This window comes from Parus major, chromosome 1A (assembly GCF_001522545.3).
Source record: "Parus major isolate Abel chromosome 1A, Parus_major1.1, whole genome shotgun sequence".
Taxonomy (NCBI): domain Eukaryota; kingdom Metazoa; phylum Chordata; class Aves; order Passeriformes; family Paridae; genus Parus; species Parus major.
The window spans coordinates 56994576-57008037 of record NC_031773.1 but is presented as its reverse complement, the minus strand read 5'-3'; the positions used below and the strand labels follow the sequence as shown (position 1 = coordinate 57008037).

General features: G+C 43.9%; 1 protein-coding gene across 2 annotated transcripts in view; it reads right to left on the bottom strand.

Moving 5' to 3' along the window:
* ITPR2 (inositol 1,4,5-trisphosphate receptor type 2) overlaps nucleotides 1-12072 on the bottom strand; it is a 241806-nt gene extending 229734 nt beyond the window's left edge. For both annotated transcript variants that reach the window (XM_015628084.3, XM_015628085.3), the window contains exon 1: nucleotides 11795-12072. In XM_015628084.3, coding sequence (XP_015483570.1) covers nucleotides 11795-11886 — 92 coding nt within the window. In that variant the 5' untranslated portion in view covers nucleotides 11887-12072. The remainder of the gene's footprint in view (nucleotides 1-11794) is intronic.
* Nucleotides 12073-13462: the final 1390 nt, after the last annotated feature.

Sequence of the window (13462 nt, the reverse complement as noted above, 5' to 3'; positions counted from 1 at the left end):
AAAGTTTCACTTTCAGCTGCAAATCATCACTCAAAGTGTCACTAGGAAACCTCTTTGCTTTGACTCCTCCTGATGCACCCAGCTCTTTTTCCAGATGGCATTTTTATTACTGCTTTAATTCTACCCCCAAGGCTTCCAGTTCTTGAATTAGAAATAATATCAATTCTCTCTGGTCTCTTTTCTTTTCTGTGATTGATTCTTGCACTATGGATCTATATGAACAACAGTCAAAAATTTACACATTGGAAGCTGGACCCATCCCATGATACCAGATTATTCTTAGTCAGAAGCAATTATGTCAGTTCTGGAGACTTAAGGGCTGTTTCTGCCATAAGGAAAAGTTTGAGACGGTGATTTTTTAAATCAGTCATTTGGAAATAGTTTTATAGAATCATTTAGGTTGAAAAATACCTCTAAGATTGTGTAGTCCAGTGAGTCCAAGAACTTGTGAATTCTTGTTTTCCTGAAGCCAGGACATATCAAGCAGCAGGAGCTTCTTTGATGGCAGTTTTCAGAGAGAAGAGTGCTCAGTGGCACACTCATTTTACTGCTCTTGGGTCAGCAGATTTTCTTGTCTATGACTGATGTTTTTCTCTTGTGTTCTTATTTGAGCCTATACACCTTGCTCGGATGATGCTGAATATCTTTCTAAGAAGTTTCTTGGGTAACACAGTCCAGTTTTTATGCAGCTTTACCAAGTGTAAGTGCTTTGGGTGGTGACTTCTATTCCTCCAGTTATCAGGTTGCAGAAAGGAAGCAGGATTTTCTCCCTCAGCTCCATTACAAATGAAGAACATTAATTACACTTATCAGTCAACAAGGTTCCCCCCAATGGGTGAGCATAACAATAATTCCAGCAAGTGTAAGACTCTCTTCAGCACACAGTTTTCTCAAAGTGATAAATTCTATATCTTTAGAGACGTACTTAAAATAAAACAACACAACTTTTGACACATAGGAACCTTAATGAACTAAATAGCTTTGTCACTACTGGTGCAAGCCCAGTTACTGGGAGATAAACCAATATAAAACAATTTATGCATTGAACAGCTCACCAGATCAATGCTTATAAAAGAGTACTGGCCCAGAACCTGGAGTCTTGTATTCCACAATTTGTCAACAACCTCACGCAAGTGGCTCCTCTGCTCGTGTCCCACCCCTTAATCCACTGTTTCCCTTCAAGCACACTTGAATCCATGCTTGAAAACTCAAACCAGCACTGTCCCATTTCCAGCTCTGCTCAGGAAAACAGTTCCATTAAGAGCAGCCTAATCACAGGGACAGTTTAATCCCGCACAGAAAGGAAATGGATCAGATGAAATGGAGAGTTTGACTCCAGCAGCCCCATGCACAGCACGGCCTCAAATGAGCTGTTATAGCCATGGTTTTACTGTATCCTAGATATTACAGCGGGAGGGGGTGTGGGACATTCATTGGTCCTTGCCTTCAGTGACAGAAAAACCTGTTCAACTACAAAAGTTAATACAGACAAGACTTAATTGCCTGCCAGGTCCTGACCTTGTTTTGTTTCTGCAGGAGAAGCCACTGCTAACACAAACTGAGCAAACTTGTGAGCCAGACCCTGCAGCTGCCCAGGGACCACAGCAGTGCCCTTTCTGAACAGCCAGGTGTCTGCCTCTGAGGGGTTTCTTGATCAAATTCTAATTTACCTTTTAATACTCCTGAGGATCTAGCCAGGGAAGTAAAAAAATCTGAATTTGTATCCTATTCAACAGGTTCTTTTAAAAAATTGTCTCACAACATCTTTGCAGTTTAAGTCCACAAATTTATATGCATAGGACCTATATCTTAAATCATTTATACAGGAAATAATGTTATGAAGTTTTGCAATGATTTTGTGAGTTACTTTTTCTGAGGAAAAGAATATATAATATCATAGAATGGCCTGGACTGGACGGGTCCTTAAAAATCATTTCTTTCCAACCACCTGCCATGGGCAGGGGCACCTTCCACTATCCCAGCTTGCTCAGAGCCCCATCCAACCTGGCTCTGGACACTTCCAGGGATGGGGTATCCACAGCTCCCCAGGGCAACCTGTGCCAGGGCCTCACCACCCTCACAGGGAGGAATTTCTTCCTGATATCCAATCTAAACCTGCTCTCTGTTGGTGTGAAGCCATTCCCATTGTCCTGTCACTCCAGGCCCTTGTCAAGAGTATCTCTCCATCTTTCCTGTGGGTTCCCTTCAGGCTGAACAATCCTAGTTCTCTCAGCCTTTCCTCACAGGGGAGGTGCTCCATTGCCTTAATCAGCTTGACCAGCCTGACACAAATAAATTGTTACCTCCTCACCACCAAAATTAAAAAATCATTAATTTTTTCTCTATGCTATTTTGTACTTTTATGATTTAAAGGCAAGGTTATTCTTTATAAATAACATACTACAATAATACATATGGATATCTACAGAAATACCTGAAAATCTTATTTGAAATTTGGACCTCCTGTATTTAGTGAAGCGATCAGCTTTACAGTTCTCATAGCAACACTAAAATCTAAAACACTTATACATTGGTTCAGGACTTAGGAAACTTGTTTGACAGTAAAGTTTGACTTGCTAAGTTCTGTCTTCAACCTGGGAAGCATTACAGATGTTGCCCTGCCTGATCTTTATATTGGCAAGCCTGATGGAAGACCTCACTTTACTCCACTGAAACTCCACAAAACTCTCCACTACACCCTGACTTTTCTGCTCTCTCTAAAAGCCAAGCTCACTGAGCCCTGTCAGATATGGAACAGGAGCTTAGGGATTGGCACCCTCACCAGTGCCCGACAGCGAAGCAAGGACAGTGCATCCAGCTGAAACTGAGACCACCTTAGCAAAAACTGATAACCTAAAAAAATTGTCCAAAACATCACTAACAGGCAGCTAATCTTTTTCACTCCACAGTTTGTTATTTTGGGGTGGTTTTTTTTGTTTTTTAATAAAGGATTTTTTAAAACCCCAACTTTCTAGGAAGGCTTTAAACTTTTATTCTTTGATCAGAGGAGTGAAACTTGCTTAGTAATGCATTTGAACTTTTTTCAGCATTCACAACTGAACAAAGATATGCTCTTAGTGTTTTCAAAAGTGATGTCCAGTCTTTCCTAAGACACTGGTTTTGCTTCCTCTTTTTTTATTGTTTCTGAACAGTAAAAAAATATTAGCCAGACTAAATAGCAATATTCAGTATATATATTATATTATAAATATATATATTATATATATTATAAATATATATCTATATATTATATATAGCAATAAATAGCAGTAAAAAAATATTAGCCAGAATATTTTAGCAAAACACACGAGGGAGGACCTGAGGATATCCAAAAGCAAGAGAGCTTAGGAGCTGAGATTTTACAAATCAAGTCGGGTATTGCGAGATCCAGGACGAAACTATACTGCTCACATCCAATTTTGCTGCCCTCTAAAGCTGCCAAGTTAAATTTTCCACATCACAGTGCTCAATGTGACACAACTACCTGAAATTTACTCTTAAGAACTGGATTACTTTCTTTTAACCATGAGAAGCAGGTATAAGAAATCTGGGGCTTACTAAGAGTTTAAGAAGTTGTTTCCATATTTCTTTGTGCTTTCAACTGCCCCTGCAGCACTGATTAACTTGTGTGTGGCAAGTGCAGGGAATAAAAAAGCTGTTTGAAATTCAAACAAACCTCTAAGAAAATCAAGATAACAAGCCCAAGCATTGAATCACAAGAAGTTTCTGTATTTTGAGTTTCATGTAAAGAGCCTAATTTCAGGGTTTGTTTGTTGATTTTCCTTTTAAATGACATTGATTTTTATCTGTCAGAGGTCAAAGAACAAAAACTTGACTACTGTTTTAATATCATGCAGAAAAGAGCTGGAGAAAGCTTAACTTGGTGTCAAATCACAAAATCACAGAGCAAACTGAGTTGGAAGGGACCCACCGTGATAACCACCACATTTGGATATGCTCTTCCAGCCTCCTGCCAAATATTTTCATATAAATTTCAACCCAGTACCTTCAGTCATGCAGTAACAATGACCTAAAGGGACATTTCAAATTAATTGCCCAAACTTTATTATATAAGAAAATTACCAAGTACCACAATTTGTTACATCTAGCTTCTGTTGTTACAAAAAGTATCACAGGCAATCTTAAAACTGCAATTTTTTTCTGAGGAACTGGCATTTTACCACAGATATTCTCTTGGAGAAAATGATATAATTCATTTTCCTGGACAAAGTCAAAAACCTTTGGAACAACAAACAAATATTCAGGTATTTGAAACCTCACCAGCCTTAGTAAAGGCCTCAAACATTTGAAATAGCAAAGTAAACAGAGGCAATGGCAAGCTGACTTCTTCCCTTTGAAAAGAACGAAGTTTGTCAGCAGCTTACAGAGCTATTTTCTCTCAACAGAGGCTGCAGATCTCTTGGTAACTGCAGCTCCTGCTCCTCTTCAGCCCCACTTCCCTTCTAACACTTGCACTGCTCATTTCTCATCCTAAATTCATCAACACACCTCTTTCTTCTCTTCATCATCCAGTGAGGGAGCACTGGAAGGACAGGGGAGGCCGCTTTCCTCACATTCTTTTCTGCAGCCTATAGCCCACTCTTCAGGGTCCTCTTTCCTTTGTTACTAAGCAATGATTAAGAACTGGTTTTAAATCACATGCTTTGGACAACAATTTGTTTCTACTCAACAGCAATCAAAACATGCAAACAAATGAGGATAAGAGGTAGACAGAAACTGAGGCACACAGAGTCACAAAACCATCAACAAGAGCAACAAGACCATTCCTGACACAACCTTTTGGCTTTAGTCCTAACAGTCCCTCAAAACTTGAAGCAGTACTTAACAGCAGACATGAACAAGTACATTTAACCCCTTGCTTTTTTTGTTTAACTCTGTTTACAAAGCCTTACTTTGCATGAATGTAATTTCTCAGTTTGTTTCGTATTTGAAGTGAACTGAGCTAAAACCAAAAACTATTTTTACTTCTCCAGAGATAGGGAACACAAAGCAGTTGGACAACTGAAGCTCTCCTGTGACCCCCACTCCCAGGAAAGGAACCTGGAAATATGGGAACTAGGATTCACCTCCCACACAGGTGAAGGTCAAGTCGAGGGCTCTTGGTGCCCCGTGTCAGCAGACAGAAGCTGAAACCAGGTAAAACTGCTGCAGGTATCATGACAGCCCACAAAGTCTTAAGGTGAAATCCTTCCTCTAATTATATCTGCTAAACCCAGGCAAAACTCAACAGGGGCAGAGAAGCACAAGCCCTCCATGCTGGAGAGAGCCCTGCAGCTCAGGAAGACTCTTGACACACATCTACAAGACTCTTGAGGGTTTTTTTAAATGGGGGTAACATGATTTTTTTGTTTGGTTTGGTGGTTGGAGCTTTTTGGCTAATCCTGTTCTCAGAAAGGCCATTTTACTTGAAACTTTCCATAGCAAAACATCAACTCCAGGCATCTACCCTGGGTCCCAAACACCAAGCACCATAAAACAGCTGAAATCAGGACCTGTGTCAGGAAGTGCCTACACATCTACATAGTGGTAGAATTGCTGGTTCAAGTAATTAGAGGGAATCAGATTTACAAATAACAAATGAAGGCTTAAAGGAATCAGTCATAAGGGGGATTATGTCTTTAATGGAATTAAAATATGCATCTCTGGTCAAGTGACCAAACACAGCACAGACAAGGTGAAAAGCAAACCTTCAACTACTGTTGATTTTATTTTCTCCATTTTGATATCAAGTGTATCAAAGTGATGGAGCTTCACCTGCATTCCTTTTCTGCTACAAGAAGTAGACCTTTCAAAGCAAGCAGAAACCAGACTTACAAGTGCAGAGGACGTGGCTTTGAGCTGTTTCCCAACAAACAGGCTCAGGCTCCAGCCGAGCAGCACCAGCAGTGGAGGGTTCCAAAGACCTTGCCATGCTGTGAAACACCTGGCTGAGCCAAGGTCCATGTGCCCCTTAGGAAACAATCTTCCAGGCTGGGCAAGTCAAAGATAGACTGACTTCTTCCTCTGCAGTATTTTTAAAATGCAGGGTAACTGTGGGTTCTAGTGACACCAAGAACCACGCAAAGGTGGTCTAGTTTAATCCCCTCACTATGTAAAAGCAAGCTAAATAAGACTTCAGGTCACACAGGTCAAACAATCTCCCCTCTCTTTCCTGACTACTCCCCACATCACACACAGCCCAGGTGAGAACTACAGAAGTTGTATGACCTGTCTCAATCCAAAATCCAAGTCCTCTCTTATTTCCAGTTACCAGCACACAGCTTACAGGTAAGCTCAGTTCCACATCAGTCAGTTCTTTCCCTAACCCCCATTTTCTCTCCCGTTCTGTCTGAGAATGAGCCCTTTGAACCAAGGATATTACATTTAAGCATACAGCCCCATAAATCATACTGCTGTAATTATGTCTAATGTTATGTTCCCTTTCACCGAGGCTGTGCTCGGTGAACAAGTAAAACTTCTGAAACAAACCTACTTCCCCTGGGGCTCAACTTCCCCTGCTGCATTCCCCTGAGGCTGCTTTGTGGAAAGCTTTGTCTCATTGTTTATTTAAAGATGGCACTGCTGTTAGAGTATTTGAAACAAGCATCAAAATAAGGTTGTTATAAAAGCTGGAGCAGTGCCTAATTGCTGGTGAGAGTGGATAATTACAGAGGATATGAGCTTTGATATATGGATTGAATAGCAAGGTATGCAAGATACAGAGGTGTATTTATATGCCTACATCTCCACTTACATGGCATTTATTGTAAGATCAATGAAAGTAGTTAATAATGCATCTAACAGAGCTTATTAGTTATCACAGAAAATAAATACATTGTGCAGCTGAAAAGGGTACATCACTATATATTCAAAGCAGCTGCAGAATTCAGACCAGGGCTGCTGCATTAGAAAGACAACCAAGAGAACATATTCTGAAAATGCCAATCCCAGAGTATTTAAGAAAAAAATCAGAATCACACAATCAAAACTGTCAAATTTCAATGGTTCTAACAGTCTAGAGGATAAAGTACCTAGGAAACAAAACATGCAAGTGCTTTTTCCCACAGAAAACCTGAAATTCATACTCCCGTCTCTCTTTTGGGTATTATTTGATTCTCTATGTGTCAGAATCAAATTATGATTAATTCTAGTTATGCCACTCTCACTTTCTTTGGGCTTTTTATTCTTTCCCGACTAATTACCTTTTTCCAGCTGGCACATGAAAGAAAAATTTGCTATTAATTAAAGGAGGGATACTCTGTTCCTTAACCATAGCTTACATATACAGACAGCAGGAGAGAAAGGTTGAAAGAATGAGTGCACTGATGAAAATACTACATTGCTGTCTCAGAAGCATCATCAGTCACTACATCTTTTCCCTTAGCACCATTCCTGAAGCCACCAAGATGATATGTTTTAGCCTTTGCTACGCTTGCAACATTTTCATTTATGCTGCTTCTAAAGCCATTTTTACTTAACCTTGTCTCTTCACAGAGTATGATTGACTCAACCCCTCTGTGAAGCCCAAGTTCAACAAAACAACTAATTCACAAAAACCCAGTGAAGGAGCCTGAATAAATCCGGAATGTTCCGAGTAAGAAAGTTCCAGCAAGCACTTCTACAAATTAAGAGAAGTTGTTCAAGAAAAACCAACATTACATGTAAGGAAATGAGTCCAAAATATTTTACAGCACAATTTTTGCTGCTAATTAGAAGTAAGTCTCAGCACCCCTCGTCATCCAGGGCCATCTATCACGGAGCAGGCGGGTCCTGCTGCATGCTCCATTAATTATGTTCCAGGAGATCTCTCACTGCACATTTATGAAGGTGAGACAGGAATGCAGCTCCCCATGGTGACTAACAGGCCCATCGTCAAACTGATCCTCATCATTGTCATTACTTATTTTTCCCCACCTCTCCAGGCAAGAATATTTTCTTCCCCTCATTGTACTGATAGGTGATTAATGCAGTTTTAATTGCCTCCATGCATCATTGATAGCATTCACAGCCAAAATACTGGGAAAGGTGGTCTCAACAGGACAATGTGAGATCACTAGACTCATTGCCTGGCCCTGCCACACATCTCCTGTGGGACATAAGGCCTCCAGAAGCCAAAACACACTAAAAGCTAAAGAAATAAGGGAAAACCCTACAGAGTAAGCACAGCTTAATGATCCACTATCAAACCTATCTTGCAACGACAGAATGCTACCAACGGATGTAAATTGCTTTTCCCAAACATTGCCTCGACTATCAGCTCATACATCCAAAAGCATTTTCATTTTTTAAAAGGAAGGAGGGCAGGTGAGGAAACCCAGAGTGCCTTGAGGTTGGAAAAGGCAGACTACACATCATCAGCACCTCAAAGCAGCATCCAAACCCAGAGAAAGCCCAAAGCCAAGAAGAAAAAAAAGAGCAGGAAATTTCTTGGGCTCTCAGTACCTCAAGAATCCAAAGGTGTGCAACAGGGAATGCTGAGGCCTGAAACCCTCTCCTTTACCATGATCCAGAGGTGCTCCTCTCCTTGCAGGATCCACAGCCTGGAACATCCTCCTGGAGACAGATGGTTACACCTCTTCTTCCAAAACTGAGCAAAACTGCTCTCTTTTAATGTATAGACCAAAGACCAAAAATTGGAGCAACAGTACCCAACTTCCCTGCTCCCATTCCACCCTACAGCACTAAACCCAGATGCAGAAGAGAGGTTCAGTTTCCTCTTCTGATTAAGAAGGATCAAAGCTGAAAGCAGAGCCTTCATGCTCACATCCAATAGCTGTTTATAGCACTGAAACCATTCAGAGACAAGGAGGGCGAGGGCAAGGACACAGACTTCTTCCACCTCCAAGAAGTGTTCCAAGCCTTTGGGACACACTTACAGAATGTAGTTCCAGCAATTCTCAAACCCTTTTTGTAGGGGAAGGTATGGAAAGGCACTCCTGCCCCCACCTAGCACCTCTCAGCATGCTCACATGGACACAGGGCCACAGATCTCGATTTCCTAAAAAGAGATGGTTTATACCTCCTAAACTACACCAGAGCAAGATTTCCACACTCAGGTTATAGTATATATTAACCTGGTTCAACCTGGATCTGGACAGCTCAGCTATACCTTCCTCTTGGCTTTTAGTTTCCTGGGAACACTAAGTAAAAATGTTGGCAAGTGAGGGAAAAATACTCCAAAATTCAAAAAACAGCCTATGCTTCAAAATCTCCCTCAAAACTCATGTGTTGAGCTGGATCAACCCTTCAAGGAATGATGTCTGCTGACATGAAAGACTTGCTCTGCTTGAAGAAGTGCCTTTTTTACCTTCTTTATAGAATGGCCTTGCTCATGCTTTAAGAAAAAATTAGCCTTTGACAGCTTCAAATTAACAGGACTGTCTCTCTGCTGAACAGTCACTAGCCCTGAGCTGGATTTCAAGTTTTTCAACCTGAGACTCCCCAGTGGGCTCAGTAGTTTAAGAGAGGTGCTGGGCAAGCTTTCAGAACAGCACCCTGAGCAGTCTGAGCAAGAGTAATCAATCAAGGATTCACATCAGTCAAATGAAGCAAGTAATCATTCCCAGTCCTACCCCACTTCATCCTTACCAACTAGAGGCACCTTTGGAAGGTGAGGCCTCCTCTTTCCAGAGATTTGCAGAGAACCTGCAGGTATGCAGAAGGTGCAGGTGTTCAGCAATGGTTGCACACCAAAAGTGCCGCTGGCCAAGCTTTTTCCCTGAACGTAAGAGGGTTTTCTGTCTCCTGTTTTGCTGCAACCAGACCAAAGGCAGAAATTGCAATGGCTGGCACAGATAATGTCACTTGGCATCATCATTTTAAATTTCAGACCACCAGCAAAGGGGTCAGCATTCCCATTGAGTTGCCATGGGAGTTTTCCACTGGAGACTTCAAGCTTCCCAGAGCTCCTCCACTCCAGCCTCCTGGTTCTGCAGCTGCCTTTACCGTGCCAGGGAACAGGGCACAAAAAAGCTGTACTGAAAAGCTGACTGAGGTACCTCAGCATTCTTGAACTCCTCTCTCATCCCACATAGTTTTCTTGAGCTGGGTATTCTGGCTAAAAGCGAGCCTGGATAGAAAATGTTGGCACGAGCTCATTTGTTTCTTCTAGTAAAGAGCTCCCATGCGCCCTAGGCAAGCCTGGATCTTGGCTTCTCCTCTATAAAACTGGGAGTAAATGTCCTGCCTTAACTCTGAGGGATCAGAGGAGGATCAGCAGTCTGAATCCTGTGATGGGGCAAAGCCAACATGTATTCAAGTGACACTTGTACAAGCACCAGTCACAACCGGGACATCCATGACATGAGCAGGTGTTCTCAGAAAGGAGGAACACAATGAAAAGCAAAAGCACGGCACACTCCACTTCCTCTGGATAGCAGAGCCCAGCAATGAGACACAACACCACCAACCAACAACAGACCATGCCAGCAAAAAAGGAAGTGCTGGGGAGAACAAGAATAAGAAACAATATCTAGCAATTAACAGCTGCAGACAGCAAAATTTTCAGATAGAATTTAAAGTTGTAAGAGTCAGCAAAACAAAAGATGTGAGACAGCACATGGGGACTCACGGAGAGACGAGATGCCAAATTAACAAATAGAGGAACACACCACGGAAAAACACTTGTCAAGAGATCAAAAGAGTGAATAGCAAGGATTGGATGCAATAATAAGATTTCAAAAAATATAAAAGGACCTTGAACACCAGCTCTTTTCCAGCAACAGCAGCACACCAAGTTCACCTAGACATTCATTGTTTGCATTTTTACACCAACAATCCTCCCATGGCAGGGATCTCAGAACACAGGGAGCCTAACACAAACACAGGAGCGATACCCAAGCTGTGATTAACTTGCCTTAGCAAGTTTCACTGCTACTCTAAGAGTACCACTAATATTTAAGCAGATATTTACTAGAGTTTGACCTGCCTTGCCAATCGCGTCACTTACAACCATGCAGCACAGGAGCTGTTTCCACTGGCAAAGGTTTCAGGACATGCCACAAAGTCACTGAAGCTTCTGCAGCTCTCCTACAAACATCAGAGGGAACAAATGCACCCTCGGGACAGGTCACTGCAACCGAACTACAGGATGGTTTTAAATAATGTATCAAGGTAAAGAAATGTATCAATATATCTCTCATACTGCGCTGAAGCTTTCCCTCCCGGATTCCAAAGGGGTCATTTTAAGTGGTCGCTGTTCATAAAAACCTGAAACAAGCAGCGGTTCAGTGAAGTAGCCACGGCTAAAATACATGTTTTCACCTCGCAAAGAGAAAGAGGTCACGGAAAAAGCATCCCCATGAAGCTAAACATCTGATTATAAATATCCCGTCACTGACAACCAGATTGTACTGGACACAAATCTGAAATGAAGGGATGCACATTTAACGAGCTGGTAACGACGATGAGCAAGAAAGCAAAGGTTTTGCCTTTTTATGTCTTTGTCAAAAATTCTCGGGCGGGCAATTCAACTTAATTAATTAATTACTTAAAAGGTCGGCTATACGTAAAGACCGCAGGAAGGCTTTTGGGCAGGGCAGAGAGCGGCTCTGGTGCTGCGCTCGGGGGCGCAGCCCCGGCAGGAGCCGAGCGGGGATCCCGGCATCGCCGCCGGCACGGCGGCCGCCCGGGCCCCGCTCGGGAACTTCTCTCATCTCCTGCCGCTCCCCATCACTTCCTACTTTCCCCGCTCCGCCGAGCAGCGCTGCCGCCCCTTCCTGTGCCGCTGCCGCCGGCGCTGCCCGCGGGCCGGCTCCGCGCAGCGCGCACGGCTCCGCCGCCCGGCCCCACTCACCCCAGCGTGCTGATGAACCCATTGACGGAGCCCTCCGCGTACAGGGACACGATGTCCCCGATGTATAGAAAGCTGGACATTTTCTCAGACATTCTGGTTCATTTTCCAGCTGGGTTCCGCGCTCCTCCCCTTCGAGGTCAAAAAATAAAATAAAATAAAATAAAATAAAATATTGAAATTAAATCAAAGCAAATGACAGCGATCCGTAGGAAGGCCGGGGGCTGTGGCGAGCGGGTGGAGGGGCTGAGCGCGGCCCCTGAGGTGCCGAGAGGGCTGACAGGAGCGCGGTGCGCGGCTCGGCACGGCCCGGCCCCCGCCCGCCCCCCGCGCCTCCGCCCGCCCCCGCCCCGCCCCGCCCCGGGCAGGGAACCGGGCCCTGGGCCGGGAACCGGGCCCCGGGCAGGCCGGGAGGAGGGCTGCCGAGACCCCCGGTCAGTGGTTCCCCGCGGGCGGCTCCCCGGGCTGGAACCCACGGCTGGAACCCCCTCAGCAGAGGCTGAGGGGCGTAGAGCCGAAACCGGGAGCGTGAGGGGATTGCGACCCTTCCCCACAGCCGCCCGCTCTGCTGAGAGAGTGGGTTTGGTATGGTCGCCAAAAGTGTCACCCTCTATTTCATAGCTTGCCAACTTCAGGAACCACAACTCCTTTAGTTAATGTTTTTAATGAGAAGCAGACCATGCTGCCGTGCTGTGCTGCATTCTGTTCACAGAGTCACAGAATGGGTCAGGCTGGAAGGGGCCACAGTGGGTCAGCTGGTGGCATCTCCTGCTCCAGCAGGGTACAGGATTGTGTCCAGACAATGCTGGAATATCCCCCCTGAGGAGACTCTCCACCCTCTCTGGACAATCTGTTCAGGGCTCAGTCACTGCCCAGCACAGAAGTTCTGCCTCATGTCCAGGTGGAACTTCCTGGGATCAGTCCCTGCCCATTCCTCTGGTGCCATTGCTGGGCCCCTGGAGCAGAGCCTGGGCCCTGCTCTGAGCCCTCCCTGCTCACAGGGACACCCAGGGCTGAGGGCCCCTCTCAGCTGGGGCTCCTCTCACCCCCAACGGCATACATTTCCATAAGAAAATTACCAGCAATTTAACAATATATAACCCCACCCTCAATGTAGAGAGCGCTCTGGAAGCCCTTTCTGCCCGGGCCACTGCAGCCTCCCCACGCTCACCAGAGTGGGGCTGCCAGGGCTCCCCAACACACCCAGCTGGAAGAGGGCACAGTTGCCAGAGAAGCTGCAGCCCATGCCTTGGTGGCCAAAGGGGCTGCACAAACCCCCTCTGCTTCAGTTCACTCCAAAACCAAGCCCACCAAACCACCATTCCAGTATTGGATGGAAGTGAACTCTTATTCTTAAAAATATTGTGCATTCTTTAAAGAAAAATGTGGTTTTCACTAACGGTTCTAAGAATCAAGCTATTTCTATTTGTTATGATTTTTCAGGTGTAATGTACCTAACTGAGACAGCTCTCCTAATTATAAGCAAGCTCAGTATTGTTAACCACTGTATTTAAAAAAAAATACTGTTTGGGATAAAAAGTGATAAAAAAAAAGTAACTCAGGTCTAAGTGCCTTATCAAGTACTAATTCTGAAATTTTAAGAATATTAAGCTAGTTGCAGGAGTGTGCAGAATGCTGGTAGTAACAAGCTGAGGGTTTCACACTTAGATT